Source organism: Ascaphus truei, chromosome 5 (genome assembly GCF_040206685.1).
Source record: "Ascaphus truei isolate aAscTru1 chromosome 5, aAscTru1.hap1, whole genome shotgun sequence".
Taxonomy (NCBI): Eukaryota; Metazoa; Chordata; class Amphibia; order Anura; family Ascaphidae; genus Ascaphus; species Ascaphus truei.
In genome coordinates, this window is record NC_134487.1 from 133,495,641 (window position 1) to 133,516,727 (window position 21,087).

A 21,087-nucleotide genomic window follows, 5' to 3' on the forward strand; every position below is an offset into this window, starting at 1 on the left:
CGTTTTGGCTCATTTACAAATGTGGGCAGACAAACTATCTGTGCTGCTGGGGAACACCATGGAATCCTGACTGAGTCACCACCTTGCAGCGGGCAATCTCTCTGGGGCTTCAGGGACAGGGGTCTGGCTACATCAGTAAGTACAGTAAATGGGCTGTAACATTTCATCTAACACCTGAAGGTGTCTTATGGCATAGCATTGCTAAATATAGACCACAATGTCCAACGTTGAAGACTCATAAACAAGCTGGAATCAATGAGTGGGCATGAAAGACAGTGGCTAAGTAAATTAGACATATATGAGAGATAAACATCAGGGGCAGAGATAAATGCTGTCCAATTCCAGGAATGGAAGGTAAATGATGAATTGCCACATGAATCACTACTATGATCTATTCTGTTTAGTGTCTTTATCTGTGACATAAGTGAAAGAGTAGAGACTGAAATTTATTTTTCAGATAATAAAATAAGAAAGACCGTCCGTCAACTTTACAGCTGTGCTCAATGAACAATAAAGCTGTGCTCAATGGAATGACAAGTATGATTCAATGAAGAGAGATATCACCCATTTAAGGGAAATAAACCATGACGTGGAATAAATTAAAGGTATCTAGCGTGTTAGACAATAAAACAGTCACGTTGAGACAAGGCTTCAGAGAGGGCTACCAGGATGTTAGTAAAACTTTTTTCGATTAGGAACTTCTAGAACAGTTGGTGATATGAGAAAGGTTTAGTGGGGAATGTAAGCTAGCATCAGAAGGGTATTTAAAACATGGTTCAGTCTGACAGTAAGTACATTTAGTATTGACATTAAAAAAACAAATGTTATAAGAACAATATACACTTTTTTTATTATTCATAAAATGGTCTAATTTCTCACTACATGAAGGGAGAATTACTCCCCAGAAATAAAGTAGTTAAAAATAAACTGTATGTATGATAATGGTATAAAATTATGTGCTTTTAGAATTGTTTTATCCCTTAAATTTGATGAATCCCATTCACAGTGTTGAAAAGTATTTTCACAAAAAGGTAAGGTATCAACTTCCAGGCTGTTAATGCCTGTGGGTGCCTCCCCTTGTACAACTCACAAGTGGAGGACATGTTTGAATGGCTACACAGAGTTTGCTTGGAGTTTCCATGTGTTTCTATCTTGGGGTGGGCACCAATAACAGACAGCCGCCAAAAAATATATTATTATTTTTTTATCTGTCATTATAGTCTGTGACCTAGCTCCATGCTAAAGGGTTTGATGTTGCAAATGTGTCACAGAACACAAGGCTTTTACTTCATGAGTATCCAGATAGCATTGTGGTCTGAAGGTCCGACGGCAGCATGGACCCAGATGCTGGAACCTGTGTCCTATCTGAAGCTTCATTCACAGGTTCTTTTAACATGGAGATCCACATACTCTGCTTTGGGAGGAACCTAAGCAGCCACATTCCTCTCCCACAGGTCATGATATCCAAGCATTCACTGCAGAGCCTGCATTGGTCCCTATTAAAGAAAGAAGGGAAATTCCACTTAGTAAACAAAACAGTCTCCACATTTATGATCACTATATTCACTTCTAGTACAGAAAGCTGTTTTGTGGCATAGCATTGTTTAGTACATATAGCGCAGTAGACTGATAGGTAAGCCCCTGCTGCTGCCTCAACAAGTGATAAGTGAACGGTGCTTTGGGTGTATAAATGGAGGGAAGTAAGGTAGAGATAGAACCCAATTGTAGCACTCAGGTTCACGCTCTGTATGATGAGTGAATGATTTAAAACATAACTTTATTAGTGTACCAATGAATTAAAATAATGGGTATTAAAAACAGACGACCTGAAGGTATCCTGACCTTCAATACTCGAACCGTATAGGTTCAGGGTCTATGATAGCTGTGTGTACCTTGATAGTCAGGTTACACACTAAACAACATTCCTTGTAAGGATCTGATGTAAAATGCAATTCTTACAGGGTGGCTTTAGGGTAAGTATAGGTGTGCAATTCACTAGTGGCAGAGTATAATGAACCGAATAGTAATGTATAATCGTAGTGGATAAACTATGATTGCATGAAATCTGAACAGTTCCAGTATACTAGTCTCAATAGAATGTTTCTAAGGTAAGTTGGATATTGAGTCAGGTTGACCTAAGGTAACCCCCTTCTGTGTGCAGTGGTAGGGAGGATATGACCTCTAATAACCTTATGACACTAATGAAAGGGTTATTTGCACAGTGTGCATAGTGACACAGAATGAACTCATTCTCCCATATATCAGAAACTGTCTAGACCACATGGTAGTGTAACACAATTATAAAATAGTGGTACTGGTTCATACAGTATAAAAACACCCAATAGTGATGGCTGCCTAAATAATGCTCTCAGCTCACTCCTACTGTCATTAGGATAGTATGATGTGTATTACATTGTGTCACTTTGCCTATGTAAACCTGAGGGTTAACGTTGATAGATACCCAGATGTAAAGGTCTGTATATACTGGGTCATGTACTCACACACCTTATGATAGTACTGCTCAGGGGAATCGTGACACACTAGTATTCACATGTAGGTAGGCTGAGTGAAACAGACTGTGTGTTGGTAGTGAAGTATCCCCTTTTAGCTGCTGTCAGGAGATCCCTGAGTAACAGCAGTAAACGGGGAACTAAACTAGATACCTTAGCCACATAAGAGCAACAGTTGCCTGTAACAAATTGTAACGAGGCTCACAGTGTCCATCGGGGCACTCTGAAAGCCTGTATTGATGGTGCAGGCAGGTAGCCGCATCAACTCGCGGTTAGAGACTATAGATGCGGAGGGAATCAGACCCCTGCGCGTGCACGTGTAAAGACCAAGCCGCCGACGCGCGCGTTTCGCGAGAGCTTTCTCAAGGCGAAATATTCAGTGATCATCATCAGGTTTACATAGGCAAAGTGACACAATGTAATACACATCATACTATCCTAATCACAGTAGGAGTGAGCTGAGAGCATTATTTAGGCAGCAATCACTATTGGGTGTTTTTATACTGTATGAACCAGAATCACTATTTTATAATTGTGTTACACTACCACGTGGTCTAGACAGTTTCTGATATATGGGAGAATGAGTTTATTCTGTGTCACTATACACACTGTGCAAATAACCCTTTCATTAGTGTCATAAGGTTATTAGAGGTCATATCCTCCCTACCACCGCACACAGAAGGGGGTTACCTTAGGTCAACTTGACTCAATATCCAACTTACCTTATAAACATTCTATTGAGACTTGTATACTGGAACTGTTCAGATTTCATGCAATCATAGTTTATCCACTACGATTATACATTACTATTCGGTTCATTATACTCTGCCACTAGTGAATTGAACACCTATACTTACCCTAGAGCCACCCTGTAAGAATTGCATTTTACATCAGATCCTTACAAGGAATGTTATTTAGTGTGTAACCTGACTATCAAGGTACACACAGCTATCATAGACCCTGAACCTATACGGTTCGAGTATTGAAGGTCAGGATACCTTCAGGTCGTCTGTTTTTAATACCCATTATTTTAATTCATTGGTACACTAATAAAGTTATGTTTTAAATCATTCACTCATCATACAGAGCGTGAACCTGAGTGCTACAATTGGGTTCTATCTCTACCTTACATATAGCGCATACATCTTTTTTTGAGCGGCAAATACACTGACCTAAAGTGGGAAAAGCATGACAAGCTACCCCCTTGCTTTTCTTTTCGTTATATGACAGGAATCACTTACTGTATGCATTAACACATTTTCTGAGGAACATTAAATATTTTGTAAACACAAACAGCAAGGATTTCCTAAGAAGAGTACACAGGTATTCCGTAAATATGAATGTAATTTTATTAATTAAACCATTAAAATTGTAGCAGAAATGGTAAAATGGAGGGGGTTACCATACATTACTACATAATGATGGACCAATATAAGCTATGGGGCTAAATGAGCAATTCTACTCCCTCTCATAAATGGGAAAAATATGAGCACAGGAAACACAGAGCAGTTAAGTGATAATGAATAGGAAAACCAACAGCCAATAAGGTGTAGTAGCCCCAGAATCAATGCATAGAAACAAATGACTACATCCAATATTATTGTAGCATGATGTAACAGGCTAACAAACACACGCTATTTTCCCTCTATATATATTCTTTATGAGAGGTTGAACGTGACAAGACACTCTTCTGCTGATACTTGTGTGAGTGATTTGTTCACTTATCACTTGAGCACAACCTTTAATTTGTTGGGATTATAGGTTATTTGTTGTGTTGCTTGCACTCTAATGTGCTTAACTTTTCACTACCAATTCTTGTACAAAGTACCTAGAGACTGTTTATTTGAGCTGCATGGATTGTTATTTTTATTTTGCGCTTTTCTTATCCTACATATCCCTAAAACCTGGGAAACTGCCAGAGTTGTCTCAATCTTCAAAAGTGGGGACAAAAACACGGTCTCAAATTACAGGCCAATCTCTCTTCTCCCGATACTATCCAAAGTCATGGAAAAAAGTGTTCACTCCCAATTAAGCGATTACTATACCAAGACAAATTTCCCTAGCCAATTCCAATCTGGCTTTTGCCCCAAACACTCCACCATAACTACCCTGCTAAAAGTTTGCAATGAAATCCAGTGTGGAATGGAACGGGACAACTCACTGGTGCAATATTCCTAGATTTTGCAAAGGCTTTTGATACTGTTGATCATGCTATCCTGCTTAACAAACTCCAGTGCTCTGGAATAGGGAAGTATGCTTTAAACTGGTTTCAGTCCTACCTATCAGGTAGATCCCAACATGTGTCCATCACAGGCTCTAACTCCAACCCCACAAGGCTCTGTTCTGGGGCCCCTGCTCTTCTCAGTGTTCATCAATGATCTTCCCACAGCTTGCAAGGAAGCTTCAATACACATGTATGCAGATGACACAATCCTATATGCACACAGCCATAGCCTCTCCGACCTTCAATACATACTTCAGTCTGACTTTTTGAGACTCGAAAAACTGGATTTCCCAAAACAAACTGTTTTTAAACACTGACAAGACTGTAACAATGGTATTTGGGACCAAGACTAAATTTTTAAAGCTATCAGTGACTGAGCTCCAGATCATAACCAACGATAACACCACCCTAACTTCTGTTACTAGTTTTAAATACCTGGGCAAATGGTTTGACTCCAATTTAACATACGGAGTGTACATTGATACCCTTACATCCAAAACCTATGCCAAACTAGGGGTACTTTATAGGAACAAATCCTCCCAAGTCTGCTGGTCAGAAAGCGTATCGCACCGCAGATGCTAATGCCAATTATCGACTATGGAGACATACTGTAGTATACGGCTCGGCACCCCAAACCCACCGTAGCAAATTAGACACCCTCTACAATTCAATATACCGTTTTGTTCTCCAATGCCACTACAACACACATCACTGTGAAATGCTCAAAGAACTAGATTGGTCATCACTTGAGTCTAGGAAAAAAATGCTCACCTTTCCTGTCTTGCCTTCAAATACTTTCTGGGCAAGCTACACACCTATCTGAACAAGCTCCTCACCCCTACCACATGCAGCACTTATCATCTGAGATCTGACTCCAAAAGACTGTTCATGGTCCCAAGGCTCAACAAAGTATCCGGCCGCTCCTCCTTCTTTTACCGTGCACCCCAAAACTGGAACAACTTACCGGAGACTCTCACATTCACCACCAGTTTAAGTTCTTTCAAAACTAAAGCTGGCTCACATTTCAATCTGTTCTGTAACTGTTACATACGCCTATAATATATATTATCTTGAACTGTGCATGCAATGTCTTGTATATAATGTATACTCTGTTCACTTATGTAACTGTGTTTGTAACCATGTATTATTTGTCATCTTAACAATGTGCCCAGGTCATACTTGAAAACGAGAGGTAACTCTCAATGTACTGTCTTACTTCCTGGTAAAACTTTCTTATAAATAAAAATAAATACATTTACCAACTGTAGTCAGCCTTTCATCCACTACACTGCATTAATTAATTACAATTAATGCCTGTATAATATAATCAGATCTGTAACCTATACCAGTAATTATCTGTGTTGCTTGCCTATTTATTTTAATTATTTGTTAGAGTGATATGTCTTAAAATGTTTAGTATTAAATATCAAGTGTTTTTTAAAGTATGGTGTGATTCCAAGAGAACTTCTTTTCTTGAGTGGAAATTATTTGTTTACCCATATTGTATGGCACATTTAACTTTAAGTCCTCAGTGCTGCACCCTACCTACAATTACTGTTATATAATTATCACATTAATATAAGGCCCAATTAGTAGGGCATAAGAGTTGGTCCTTTTCACAGTCTGTATATTTGGTATTACTGAATATGAGTTAACCTCATGTAGGCTTCTAGTGGGATTGCTACTTTAAATTGCAAGCTGTGATTCAAAGGTATATTGTTCATCCATTCCCTATGCCCTACTATTAACGTAGAATCCTCCCATTAGTAGTCATGTGGTGAAGCAGGACTGAGTCTGCATGATTCAGGGATGACTCCTCAGACTCACAGTAAGTCTCACTGTTGGGTAGCACCATTTATAATGCGTCAAGGCAGTCCTTAAAGTTTCTAAGTATGTCACTCAGTAGCTACTGTATAAACATTTATATTCTTCGGTACATCAATCTGCGCCACTAGCGCGAAAAATTAATTTTACAAGTTAGTTTTGGTGCACAAAAAGGACTGCACTTGACAAAATTTTTTTATATGCATCCCAAAAAATTAGAAAGTATCCGCCAAGCTCAACTTTGCATAAACCCTAAAAAGTCTGTTGTTAATACTGTTAGTGCAGAATTAAGTATTAACCAAAAATATATATGATGCAGCACGGATGTCTCACTATATAGGTTAACAAAACGTTCAGTGTGGCAACTATAATTAATATTACAATTATAACTTATATTTACAAATACGAGGTATACCTGTACATTAAAAAATAATTTTGGCCCTATCCGTTATGAAATCACATAACGATCTTCATACGACACACATTGTGAGGGGCTGTACGACTTTTTAGCATTACAATTATTTCGCACAGTAAAAATGATAACTTAATCTTGGCACAGAGACTTCTGTACCTGTTATAATAAAGATTGTTTTTATGCTTTCAGTTAACCCCTTTAGTGCTGGAGACGCCTGCAGTTCATCACTTACTGTGCTTTTTAGGCCCCTCCAACACTCAAGGGATTAGAAAAGTAGGAAGTATTATGCTGGATATTAAACAAATTCTTAGCCAGTTACAGTAAGTTGACAAAACTTTTTGTGAGCTAACTTTATAAAGTTTAATTCAATATTTATTGACCTAAGAAAAGTAGGGTGATTAACGTAATCTTTGAGATGAGCTCAATTATGTTCTTGCATCCACATGCAGGCACGCATATATACAGAACCGATCCAGTAATAGACAGCAACCGCACAGAGAGGTTTTGTGCCAAACAAGCTATAAGGTTTGCGTGGCATCGAATAGGATATACTCCTGGTAAAGATGTGATATACTACTGACGTTGTGTAGTCATTCTGCACTGTTGTTGAAATAAAATAAGGTTTATAGATTGTGCGGCACCACTACCCCTTGGTACAGGTGCTGTCCATTACTGATAACATAATCCCCTTTTCTATCAAAAGGACGTAGAACAGTAGGTCCATAAATAGACGTTGATGCTTCAGAGGCTTTTTGTGATAAAATGATTTGGGGGAGTTCTATGTGTACATGCAAATTGTTAACTTTCTTTTTTCCTAACTTCCTTGCTTTGTTCTTTTTAGACAGCAATGATGCCAGCATTAGCGCAACCAAACAGCTGGAGTCGAGGACAATTGTCTGATAAAGAAAGAATTGCACCCGTTAAAAAAAAAGAATGTTTCGCTGCAAAGGAAAATTAATTTTCTACTGTATAGTAGCTAAAGTGTTTATTTTATACAAGCTGTACCCGGTGTAATATACGCTGATCTAGGAGATCTGAAAGGTTGTTAAAGAAACATTTCTCTGTGTTTCCACTCCTCTTCTGTAATGCCCTGCTATCTCTTGTCCCCTCTTCTACATCTTAGGCCTGGGACATAGTACAGCAGGCCGTGCTGAGCCGATGCACTTACCCCCTGCATCTTTCATCAGCTCGGCTTTATCAGCCGCTTTCACGCGCTTCCGCATGCGTGCGGAGGCTCGGGTATTTTGAGGAGACAGGCTTGCTTGAATTTCGGCACTGAGGGGAGCAGAGGAGCGGTCACGTGACCGAAAACAGCCAATGGGAGTGAGGGACTAGCCCCGCTTCCGCTCAGCCACGCCTCCGCTCTGCCTTCGCCCCGCCCCCAAAGTGCGCTCACTGCCTCGCCTGCCAGGACGCAAAAAAGCTCCTGCTTGAGCAGGCGAGACAGAGCAGGAGCACGGATCAGCGTGGCCCGAGGCACCATGCCCGAGGCCTAACTCTTTCCTCCATCATACCTTACTCCTCTTTGCACTCTCTCTGCCCCTCTATTTGAACTCCCTGCTTTACTGTGTTTGCTCCTCACTGTGCACACTAAACTCCCACCTCTCCTACTCATATCATCCATCTCCTCCTCTACTTGCTGTCTTTCTGTTTCCTTCTACTGACCTTGTTCTCTCTCCTCCCCTCTCTTTGCACTCCCTCCTGCCTGATGTGCACAGTGCTCTCCATTCCTCCCTCCTTATCATCCATCTGTCTCCTCCTCTCCTTTCTGTGTCTTTCTGTCTCCTCCTCTCCTTGCTGTCTCTCTTTCCCTCTATCGTGCCCTGCTCCTCTTTGCATTTCCTGCTTTAGTGTGTCTGCTCCTCTCTCTGCATACTATACTCCTCTCCTACTCATGTCTCCTCCTCTGCTTGCTGTCTCTCTGTTTCCTCCTCCTACTACTCACCTGGCTGTCTTTCCTCCACCATGTGCATACTGCTCTCCACCCCTCCTTGCTGCCTCTACTCCCCATCCATCTTGCCCTCTTTGAACTTTCTACCCCCTCTCTTTGCACTTCCGCTTAGCTGTGTCAGCTCCTCTCTGTACATACTATACTCCCTCCTCTCATCTGTCTCCTTCTCTCCTTGCTGTCTCCAGTGCCATAAAAATCCCCTCCCCCAGTTTCCTGGGTGAGTGAGAGACTGCTCAGTCTATCACATAGGGGTTGGGATGTATGTATGTGTGTGTGTATATATATATATATATATATATATATATATACATGTAGAGGTATCAGTACCGTGTTAGCCGAGCTTCAATAATCAAAAAATAAATAGATGATACCGTTCTGTGGCTAACGAAATGCTTTTATTTGTGCGAGCTTTCGAGATACACTGATCTCTTCTTCCGGCGATATTACAATGAATAAAGCAAAGATTACTTAAAAACAGTGTCTCTTGGAATGTTATCTGTGCTGGTCCTTCCCCCGGATATATATATATATATATATATATATATATATATATATATATATATATATATATATATATATATATATATACTGTATCTTTATTTATATTGCACCGATAGTGTACTCAGAGCTTTACAAAGACAATACAATACATGCAATAATACAATAAGCGTAACAAAATCAGACAATAGGAATGGAAATGCCTGGCCTGGAGAGATTACAATCTAAGTGGTATGTTTGGAAATTTACAGAGAATGCATGTGAGGGAATAAATGCAGTAGATGGCAGTGCTTGGCTACAATGGTTGGTAGCAGCGCCTGTAAGTGCAGGACAGTAGCCTTGTGTGAAAGTTATTGGGATGCTACTTTTGAGAGCTGAGTTGTAAGGTTGGTCGGTTATAATTTAGATGGGTTAACACCATTAGTAGGGAAAGAGGTGGAAGGGAGGTGTTGGCGAGAACAGATGTGTACTGTATATGGCTGGGTCCAGTATTAGGAAAGAGATCCCCAGCAGCAAGGAGGAGAAGTAGTAGTAGAGAGAGAGAAGGTGAGCAGAGGATTTCTCTGGGTGCTTTTTATTGAGGGGTGTAGAAGTTGTTGGGAAAGGTGTGTACATAGAGGTGCAGTGTATAGGCACACGCATATGTGGATGGAAGGAGAGATTAAGAAATGTGAATAGGAGGAGAGTGGGGGAGTTGGAATACAGTAAAGGTTACAAAGGAGTGAGGAAACACCAAACAGAAAAAGCAATAGGGATAGCATGAGATGCAGGGAGAGAGGTAAGAGACAGTTGCAGGGTTGATGATGAAGTGCAGATCCAATTCTTGTATTCTTCACCTCCAATCCAATTTCAACTCCACAGACACTTCATATGTGACACTTAAGATGTGATAGAGCCAATGTGCAGTGTCATTACACAGAATGTGCAGTCTCATTGACTGTTTCTGGGTGAGTGGCAGGCCACTTAGCCTATCACAGAGGGATGTGTAGACATCCTTAGAGAAATATATTTCTAGATTTTAAGAATTGGAAGGTCAGGGCAAAAATACCCATTGACGTCAATGAGAATTTCTGACTGAAAACGGCAGCTTCAGAATATGTACAATTATACCCAGGATGTTTTTGCCTGGGATTTAAGGGCCAGATACACTATACTCAGGGCAAAAGACGTTGCTAATTTAAATCATTTGAATCTATTCGCCAATCCAAATGAGCATATTTCCTAAGTATTTTAGGTGTGTTTCTTTTTTCTCTCTCCACGTACAGTATAAAGGTGTGTTTTGGGAGGTATGTAAGTCTCTCTGGATGGGAATAACACCACCTTTAGGTAAGACCTAAACAATCTAACGTTAATTCTCTGCCTTAATCTTAACGTCCTTTAGTGGATATGCGATGTTAGGGGAAATACCTCTTTGCATATCATTAGCACTAACGGGTGGAAAAATTTAACTATACGTTATTTAAAGGAATTACAATGGGTTCATGTTAGGGTACTCCCTGTAGGTTAGCGTTAGGTTAAATAGCCTAAGAGAATTTAGTGCATCTAGGCCCAAGATATATTTTCTTGCCCTTTCCAAGCTGTTTTAATTTTTAAAATCTGATACTTTATTTGGGAGATATCAGTATCTGAAGTATGAAGTGTCCGGGGCATTAAAATAAAACTCTCCCTAGAGTCCAGTGCAGTCTGCTTGTTGCCATGGTAACCTCAGAAGTTAGAGATGACAAAAAAAATATAAAACCATTTTTTTTTAAACAGCAGAACATGCTCATGGGGCAAGAAAGATACTGACATTATATGAGTTTTGCTCATGCAGGCTTCTGGGGGAGGGGAGAATAGCTGCTTTACTAGTTTAAAAAAAAATCATTGTGCTGAGCTGTTTACTGCTTAAACCCTTCAGGAACAGAAGGTAATTTACACATTTCTGTTTTGTAAGACCCTCATGTGACCCCCGTGTCGCATGACAAAGATGATCATATCCTTGTTTAGGATCAAAATCAGATTTTTGACTTAGTTAGGATTAAGAGAAGTGAGCCAGGTAAGTGAGTAAGAGACATAATCTACCACAGCAAAATTCCAGCAGCTGCTGTCTCTGATGTGACACTTCTCATTTTCTCACTAGTTCCTTAAGGCATTGCTGCAACAAAAAACAAGAAGTAAAAGCCCACAGGTTCCACAAGGACATGGTTTATGTTCCTTTCTGTTTCAGGGACCCTAATCAGAGACATCAACATAGAAGTGTCAATAATAAGCTCTCCTAGAAGAGATAGGGCGATGGATAACAGGACAAAGATAGCTTGTCAACTGTAGTGACTAGCCACCAGCCTCAGTGACTCCATTCCAACAGAAGCTGGAGAAGCTGGAGCCAGACAGCCTGTTATCAGTTCTTGGCGAAGCATAAAACAATGTACTCAGAAGTGAAAATGACTTTGAAGCTATCAGTGGAGTCACCCAGAGGCATTTTTATAACTGAAAGAAATTCTATAAGAGGGTGTTCAACCAAGTCCCATCTCTTAAGGAGATACAGTTATACACTCTTATGAGTGAGGCATCCAAGTCTCCCAGGTGCGAAACCTGGGAGTATCTAGAAAAAAAGATTGCACCAAATGTATCCACTGTTTATAATATTCTTTTCGCCCAGAAATCTAAACATCCCCCATAGTATGTCATGTTTGCCTGAGTTTGAGTTTGCTTAACATTAGGTTTATCAGAGGAAGCAAATAGCAGCCCTGCCAACCTTGAAAATGTTTTTGCCGCATGAAGCATGTGACTTGGGCCCTGAGGAAGAGAGTGGGAGTCAGAAGCTGGGGGCCTGAGGAAGGGAGCAGGCAGTGGGGATCTTAGGGAAGTGGGGATGCTGGGAGTGGGAGACCCTTAGGGACTGAAGAAGTGGGGAGCTTGGGGCCTTAGGCACGTTCTATAGGCCTGGTGTGTGCTGCACACACAAATAAACACACTCAACACTCAACACAGTATACTCACGAAAAGCATGAGGCACGTGCACGCACGTTCGCATAGGCACACACGGCCGCATGCTGTATATAACAGCCCTTAGGGATGGAGCAGGAGACATTAAAGGCCTGAGGGAGATGAGCAGGAAATGTTGGGGACTTGAAGGAAGTGAGGCCTTTGGGGTATCTCATCTGCAGTTTTACATCTTGCCTTCTAAATTCCTAAATTTGTGCGCTTATTGCTGCACCTGTGATGCTGCATTGATAGTGGAGAAGCCAAGTACACCCGGAGTGGTGATGTAGGAGTGGTTCCCAATCACTGCATCTGCAGGTCTGGACTTAACCCCATGTGGGGATGATCGGAAATATGTCTCCTCTTATGGCCCTCCCTTGTGAGTTTAACCATACAAAAAAGGTCAAATCCAGTTGTTGACAAGCCTGAAGTGTTTTGTCCAAAAAGTGATCCTTGAATTTGCCTGTCAGCATTAACTTGTCCAGCTACAGTATGTTTTAATATGTTTTCTCCCTAATGAGGTAAAGAGAATTCAAGCAATGCATGAAATCCTGTATATAGGTGTCAGTGTGTTCACCTTCCTTAATGTCAACCTCTCAAGCTAACAATCTTTGTCAAACATAAAGAACTTTATTAATAACTTCATCTTTCTTTGCATCAAGATAAATATCTCATGATCTTAATACATCACCAGCATCAATATATATTTGATTGAATTTCAATCCTATTGTCATGTAGCTTGTGTGTTATTAAATGCATTTCATTTTGGGATTGATATCTCCAACACTGATTTCTCTAGAGCCCAGAGTTCACGAGATTACTCATATTCATACTCCATATTCACTAGTTCTTGATTTCTGCACTCTGTGACATTCGGAGCCTCTAATTTTCACTTGCACTGAATATGAATAAGGTTTTGTTGCAGTTGAAATGATCATCACCCTTAACCTTTCATTCTACCAGCATAACAGCAACTTCTGTTTTGGGTCGCTGAAGCTTACAGAGAATGCTTTGCTGGTCCTTAACTGGTGCAAGCAGGTTCGGTAATACTAAAAAAAAAAAATGACTCTATAGAATTGTATGTTAGTAGATGGCTAAATTCAACCCTTTCCGGGCTAACCGACAAATGGAATACAAACTCCATACTTACTTACTCCCTTGGCACTTTTTGCTTGTCTCCAGGAAAATCTGACCTAGTCCTTTGGTCCTGCTGGACTCTGCAGAAGGCAGCCAGGTGTGAAAGATTATAATAGAGGGCCTTGCACCAGGCTACGAATCATGGTCAGCAGGAAACCTATGGTTCTGAGCTGGAAAGGGTTCAATTATAAAAAATAAAAAAAAAAGAGGCATCAGTGAAATATTTTGTTCATTTATATACTACAACTAGGAGAAGAAAATGGAAGAAATGTAAAGAAACATGAATGGAATCTTTTTTTGGACAGTATGTCAATAAATAGTATTGTGCTACAGATGACATAACTGTCATGGTGCACACATTCAATGCATGTACTTGTCCTGTAGAGGTAACAATGTTGTTTGTTGTCATCCAAGGTTTTATAATCAGTTTTCAAATACACAGGGAAGGAAGTGTTTATCTTTCCACCACTCAGCATTGTAGACATAAAGCACTTCAGAAGATAGGATAAGATAGGAAAAATGACCACATTCTCTGGAGCTGGAGATGATCTGATGATGCATAAAGTCTTATTTATTAAGCATGGCTATTCCAACAGAGACCTTCAATCATTGGAAGACGAGAGTCAGTCGGAAGGGGTTTTACAGAGTAGTGCTGCTTAGAAAAGATGGCCCGAATTGCTTCATGTGGCACTTTTAAAAGTCGGTATTATAAAGATTTGTTATTACAGCTCAATCTTGTTTGGTGTCAAGTGGAGACTGAAGTAATACAATTCTATTGATGCTAATATTTTGCCCGGTATTGTAAAAAGGAGGCTTTAATACATAATAAGAGATATGTAAATAAAATGTATCCCTCATATTGGGAATGTGTTTTTTTTTTAAACAGGTTATTGATGCACTGAACAAGAAAACATATGTTTGTATTTTCACTTCCACAATCCTAAATTTCCTATTTCTTTCTCTTGCTTCATTCTTCCTTCCTTTGTTCTGTCTGTGAAGAGTTCAGCTACTCGCTGCATGTGCAGAAAGCCCACTGATGTGACAACTAGCTCGGCTCTGTGAAAAAGCTTCTTATGCCTAGACTTATTAAAGGTCGGTATCGCTAGAGTTATTTAACGTCAAGCTACCGCTTATTTGATTTACTAAGAATGACATATTCATAAAAAACAGTACGTCAGTGTTAAATAGAGCTAGCAATACAAAGAAGTGTTAATTCATAGACATCTGCATAAATCAGCGCTAGGGAAGCGTGGGTGTGTGAGGAGGGGGGGTTGGACATATCACCCTTTTTTTTACCATAGGGTTAGGTGCAGATGTAGTAAGACTCGCTGTCCTCGGTGTCACGGACGAACAAGCAAATGTCTGCGGCACTGGGGACAATGGATGGTGCGTGGCGATGGAACTGCGGGGGTCCATGCTTCTGGCTCATAGCTATAATCCTTCACGTGGCAGTGGCACCGAAGACGGCAAGTCTTGCTACATCAATAATAGGATTTCTTACAAAACCCCATGGCAGAAAATTGTTCAAGCCCTTTGATGCCTTAGGCCAGCGGTGAGCAAAGTGGGGGGCCCTCCAAGGGGGGTGGTAGATGTTGCTGGGGGGGGGGGTGCGGGCAGTTGCAGAGGTTCCGCGCTCTTCCCCCAGGCATTTAAATTAAATGCCGGGGGATTGCGTGAGGCCTCTGCAACTGTTTACTTACCGGAATTCAGCCGCTCTGTGACACGTCGACATGGAAACACAGTGTCAAATGACGCCGCGGCGCCATGTAACATGACATCACATGTGTCAAATGATTTCGTGGGTCACATGACGAGTTACGTCACATGACCCCACAGCATCATCTGACACGGATGTAGGTAGGCGGGGGGCGCGAGAGCCGGTGGGAGAGAGACAGGGGGGCGCAGAACTAAAAGTTTGCCCTACCCTGCCTTAGGCTACCAATGCATTGTAAAGGAATAAATTCAGGAACCAAAGGGGTAACAACCTAAATATATATATATATATATATATATATATATATATATATATATCGTATTTTCTCGATTGTAAGACGCAGTTTTTTTCCCTTTTCACGTGGCTGAAATAGGACTGTGTCTTACAATCGATGTACTGTACTGGAAAAAAAAACAGCCCGGGGGCGCTGCTGGAGATGCCTGTCATGCAGCAAAAATGTCTGCGATTGCGGCTTTCCTCCTCCCCCTCGTGCAGAGAGATATGCTGGAGATGCAGCCGGTCTTCTGTGTTCAGCAAACAGCATAGCTGTTTATAGCCCCCCTCCCCTCCGTGCAGAGAGATCATGTCTCTGTCTTCACAGCAGCCGGACACAGCAGCCCCCCTCCTCCCACCTGTCAAATCTCTGTGTGAGCTGCACGTGCAGAAGGAGGTGTGTGTTTGTCTGTGTGTGTTTGTCTGTATGTCTGTATGTCTGTGTGTGTATCTCTGTGTGTATATATATATATATAAAAAAACAAAAACAAAGCAGCGCTAACACATACAGGTCATGCACTAATACACTTATTTCTAAGTACCAAGTACAAATCCCAGAGTTCTGTCCATCAAACACAAGTCCAGTGAAAAAGGGTATTCACTAGAAAAACAAAGGGGAAAGATTCCCAATAGCCAGATCCAATCCAAATGTAGGAGGGGGGCTGCTCATCCACAGGAGAATCACTCCCAAACCAGTACTGTATAGAAAAAAAGAGAAAAAAAGCGCACTCCCCTAGTGCATTATCTTATGATGCAGATGAAATAAAATGTATTTAAATAAATGTAAGGTAGATAATACACACTTACAAGACATAAAGAGTAAAATTCACTTAAAGGTATCTTTACACACACACTCCTGGTACAGATCAGCTGAAATGGATGGGGGAGACCTTTATGTATACCCACTGAAAGCCAGTTGCTTTTAGATCTGCTGCTGGAACGCTCACACACAGCAGAAAAGACTGCAGACAGAGTCACAGTGAGAGCAGGCACAGTGGGAGATGGTAACGGTCTAACCTCTTGCAGCTGATCAAAACATGGTGCCATGGGTTATCTCAGTATACAGGAGTCCCTTAGTTAGCAGCGGAACACCACACACACTAGGTGCTTGCGCGATGACGTCACAATTCTACGCATATATATAGGGCTCGACAAATGTACTCACCCAATCTCCTGGGGCAAGTGCATTTTGCTCGCTGTCGAGTACCTGCGATGGCGTGGTGCTGCATCTCCCGGCATTATCCTGCTTCTCCCCTGCAGCTCCTGTGAAAATGGCTGAAAATTGCAGTCGCAAGTTGCAGGGGAGAAGCAGAAAAATGGCGGGAGGCGCCACACCCTGCTGCCGCAAAGACTCGTGAGGGGGGTAAGAGAGTTTTTTTGGGGGGGGCGCGAGTGACTTTTTGTTTTGGGCGAGTTTTTTTTTTTAATAGAATTTGTCGAGCCCTATATAGAGTAAATATATATATATATATATATATATATATATATATAAAAAAAATAGAGAGCAGTTGGCACAGTGTAAAAAGATAATCCACTGATGCTTATCCCATATATGCACATACACAGATAGATTTTACCAGATGGGGATCCAGGAAAAACGAGACAGCACACAGTCAGGGAAATCCAAAGCTGTTGTATTCAAGACAAATACATAGGCACTGCATCCAACATTTCGGTCATCTGAATGTGACCTTCCTCAGGGACTGTGTGCTGTCTCGTTTTTCCTTGATCCCCATCTGGTAAAATCTATCTGTGTGTATATATATATATATATATATATATATATATATATATATATATACACACACACAGAGGGCTCGACAAATGCACTCGCCCACTCACCTGTGGCATGTGCATTTTACCCCCTGTCGAGTACCTGCGATGGCGTGGTGCTGCATCTCCCAGCATTATCCTGCTTCTCCCCTGCAGCTCCTGTGAAAATGGCTGAAAATTGCAGTCGCAAGTTGCAGGGGAGAAGCAGAAAAATGGCGGGAGGCGCCACACCCTGCTGCCGCAAAGACTCGTGAGGGGGGTAAGACATAGGCACTGCATCCAACATTTCGGTCATCTGAATGTGACCTTCCTCAGGGACTGTGTGCTGTCTCGTTTTTCCTTGATCCCCATCTGGTAAAATCTATCTGTGTGTATATATATATACACACACACAGAGGGCTCGACAAATGCACTCGCCCACTCACCTGTGGCATGTGCATTTTACCCCCTGTCGAGTGCCGCTGCTAGCGGCTCATTTCAGGATGCCAGGACGCGATCGAGCGGGTTACCTAGCAACGTGGGACGCCAGAAGAATATCCCAGTTACAGACCAGACATCCATTGGAGGCATTGTATTGACACACTATGCCACACATGGCGCTGTGTGGTCCGGTTGCTATGGCTGGAGGAAGTGCTGCTCGTCGTGTTACTGCTGCCTCTGTGTGTATCTTGGGCGAGGTGGACCGATGGAGCCCCCTGGAGGAAGCGGGATTCCCTCGCACTCATGGCAGGTAAGAGCACCGGAGGGGGGAGGAGATGCAGCATACAACCAGGTCCACGGTTCACTGCTATACTTCATCTCCCTGCCTGTTCCTGTTGGTGCCGCTGACAAGAGGGAGAGAGAGGAATTTGAGAGGGCGGGTGCTCGCTCTCGCAGATGAGTGGAGGGAGGGGGGGTTGGTGTGTGTGTAAGTGGGGAGAGTGTGTGTGTGTAAATGGGGGATAGTGTGTGTAAGTGTGCAAGTGTGTGTGTGGGAGAGTATGTGTGTGTAAATAGGGGAGTGTGTGTATGGGATAGTGGGTGTGTGTGAGAGAGGATGTGTGTGTGGGGGGGGGGGCGAGAGAGAGTGTTTGTGGGGGGGGAGAGAGTGTGTGGGGAAGAGTGTGTGTGGGAGAGTGTGTGTATGTGTGTGTGAGAGAGAGAGTGTGTGTGTGTGTGTGTGTGAGAGAGAGTGTGTGTGTGTGGGTGTAAGTGGGAGAGTGTGTGTGTGTACTGTATGTGTTTAAGTGGGAGAGTATGTGTATGTGTGTGCACGCAAGGGGGAGCGCAAGGGGGAGAGGGAGCATAAGGGGAGAGTGAGGGGGAGAGGGAGCGGCACAGCAGCAGCACTCAACAGGGTAAAATGCACACGCCACAGGTTAGTGGGCGAGTGAATTTGTCGAACCCTGTGTGTGTGTATAAATGTGATACGTTACCATCCGGAAAAACGTCAATGAAGAGACTGCACTCAGTTGGAGATAATCAAAAATGTATTAAAAAGACAAAATATGTTGTGTTTCTCTATGGGACTAGCACTAGGCTCTATGAACATCATTACCGAAGTGCTAGCTATCCGTTTTAATATATATATATATATATATATATATATATATATATATATATATATATATATATATATATATATATATCCTCTATGCATACATTTTAAGCCTTCAGTAGGCATGGGTTGACCATGACTAGCTGGCCACTTGGGTCACCAATGGGTTAATATGTTAAGAAGTTCAAAACTTAATATAGCATGTTTTTATCGTCCATTCTAGGTCAGCTAGCCTTATCTTGCCTATGTCTATAGTGGCCATTATATACATAGACAAAATCTGCTTAACGGCAGCCTGGTGTAGTTGATACAAATTGGTGATATTTTATGGCACTAGTCCGTAATCTGCAAGAATCCAAGTTTAAAGAGTAGCATGTCAATAGGTAATTAGCAGTTAATTCCCAATTTGCATACATTTGCATGGTGCCTTGCACCACTGTCGATAAAATGAACGCTCTTGCATATGTAATTAGACAATGCATACCCATTTGCATGCTAATTACCCTGTGACTAAATTTAGCCCACACTTATACCTGCGATAAAATTAGTTATTGCTGCATTATTTAAGCGTTAAACCTTTCGTAAATACGGCAATACAAATCTCTCTCCTTTTTTTTTTTTTTTAACTATTAACGCACTAGTTAAGTAAATTTAGGCCTTAGTTTAATAATTGGCATGACCTTTGCACTGAGTGACTAGAACAAGCTCCAAGATGAACTATTGAAGGACTGTTTATCAAGAAAATGCTGCTATTTAGGTCATTAATCACAGTTCTTTAATGCCAAAACTGGTGCAATAGTTGTAAAACAAATTGCATAGATTCATTACAGAAAAGCAGACTTTATCCTCTTCGCTGGCAGCGAGGGGTTAACAAAATAGCAGCTTTAGTAAATCTTTTTTTTTTAAATTATCATACGTCTCAAAAGTGGATCGGCTAGCAATGTGGGACGTGTCGATAGAAGTAGCGAGAACTTACGTATGTCTCATACTGTGCCTCATTTTTCCTGCCTTATTTCTATATGATACCACACACACACCATCTGCAAAAACACAAGTGTAAGAACCTTGGTTATAAAGCAATTAAAAAATATATTTGCTGTGTATTAAAGTGAATTTGTTTGCCTTGATATATTGATATATTTTATGCTATCTTGTTTCACTGTTATACTTTGTATTCTCTGACTTTTTAAAAAAAATCTATCCTCCTGACTTAAAATGAGACATGTTCTTACTGTACTTCTTCTTTTCACAGCTTTGAGTAAGAGAAGTAATGAATTTCAGAAGCCAGCTTCCTTATTTTATGGGACGAGAGACACCCCACGGTCCTATGTAACTAGGGTGGCATATTACGTTCATCTGCATGTCCAGGCAGCTCCAAAAACAATGGGGAAAGTGGGAAAGTTGTCTCCACAAGTTCCTTGAGAAGGTCATATTGCTGTGTTTGCCAAGACTCCAGCTGGTTTCCCTTCTAAATTTTTTAGCTGATGATAGGGTTTAGGTGTGATTGCTTAACACTTTCCCTGCTGGAGGGGCTTTGCTGAGAAATGGATACGGTAAAAATTAGAGCTACTGTATGCATCCCATTGTTCAGAAATGCTTTCCAAACCGGTGCTTTTTACATTCCATTTTGAAGGAGAGTTCTAGAAAAACCTAACAGTCTCCATTGAACTTGTACTTTATAAATGATGACCTTATTATATCAACTCAATCAGTACACAGCACCAGAGTGTTATAAAGGGCGTTCCAAAGCAAGTCTTCCATTTAAAGGGAATGTCAGTAAGTGACAAGTACACACTAAAAGACAAACAAAGCACAGCGGTAACAGTGGTACTGAAGAGGGCAGGTTTGTAAAGTACAAATCAAAAGCTAACAAAAATACAGCATTTAAACAAAGGATTTGTACTTTGTGTCAATGTAATTGTATTAAACCTGGTTACAAATTATATGCTGCTAGAATCAGTGAAGGTCATTTGTCAAGGTGACAGGGGTGCAGCATATGCTAATTCTATTCAGCCTGTTACCATTTCTCTGCAGTTATTCTATTTCCTATAAGTTCCTTATGGATAGGGGGATGGGTTCTTACCTATAAGTACGTAATAATATATTGTATTTATATCATGTTATTTTTCCTCTTACATGCACTACAGAATAGGTGCCTTCCAAATAAACAACCACCATAGTCAAAATATTACAATAGTAATGTATGTAGCTCATTGGCAACATATTACCACTCTTTTTATGATGCATTTGTAGCCATTTATTCATGTAAA

At 41.1% G+C, this 21,087-nt stretch overlaps 1 protein-coding gene across 3 annotated transcripts in view; it reads right to left on the reverse strand.

Moving 5' to 3' along the window:
• Positions 1-425: 425 nt before the first annotated feature.
• Positions 426-21,087, reverse strand: part of HRH2 (histamine receptor H2) — a 93,227-nt gene continuing 72,565 nt past the window's right edge. Inside the window, exons 3-4 of one of the 3 annotated variants that reach the window (XR_012801731.1) lie at positions 13,534-13,690; positions 1,359-1,496 (exon numbers count right to left, since the gene is read on the reverse strand). Coding sequence is in view for 1 of the 3 variants with exons in the window: in XM_075600888.1 (XP_075457003.1) it covers positions 1,289-1,496 (208 nt within the window). In the remaining 2 variants the exon portion in view is untranslated. Of the gene's footprint in view, positions 1,497-13,533; positions 13,691-21,087 lie in introns of all 3 variants that reach the window. The other 2 variants (XR_012801732.1, XM_075600888.1) reach the window with 2 other exon arrangements.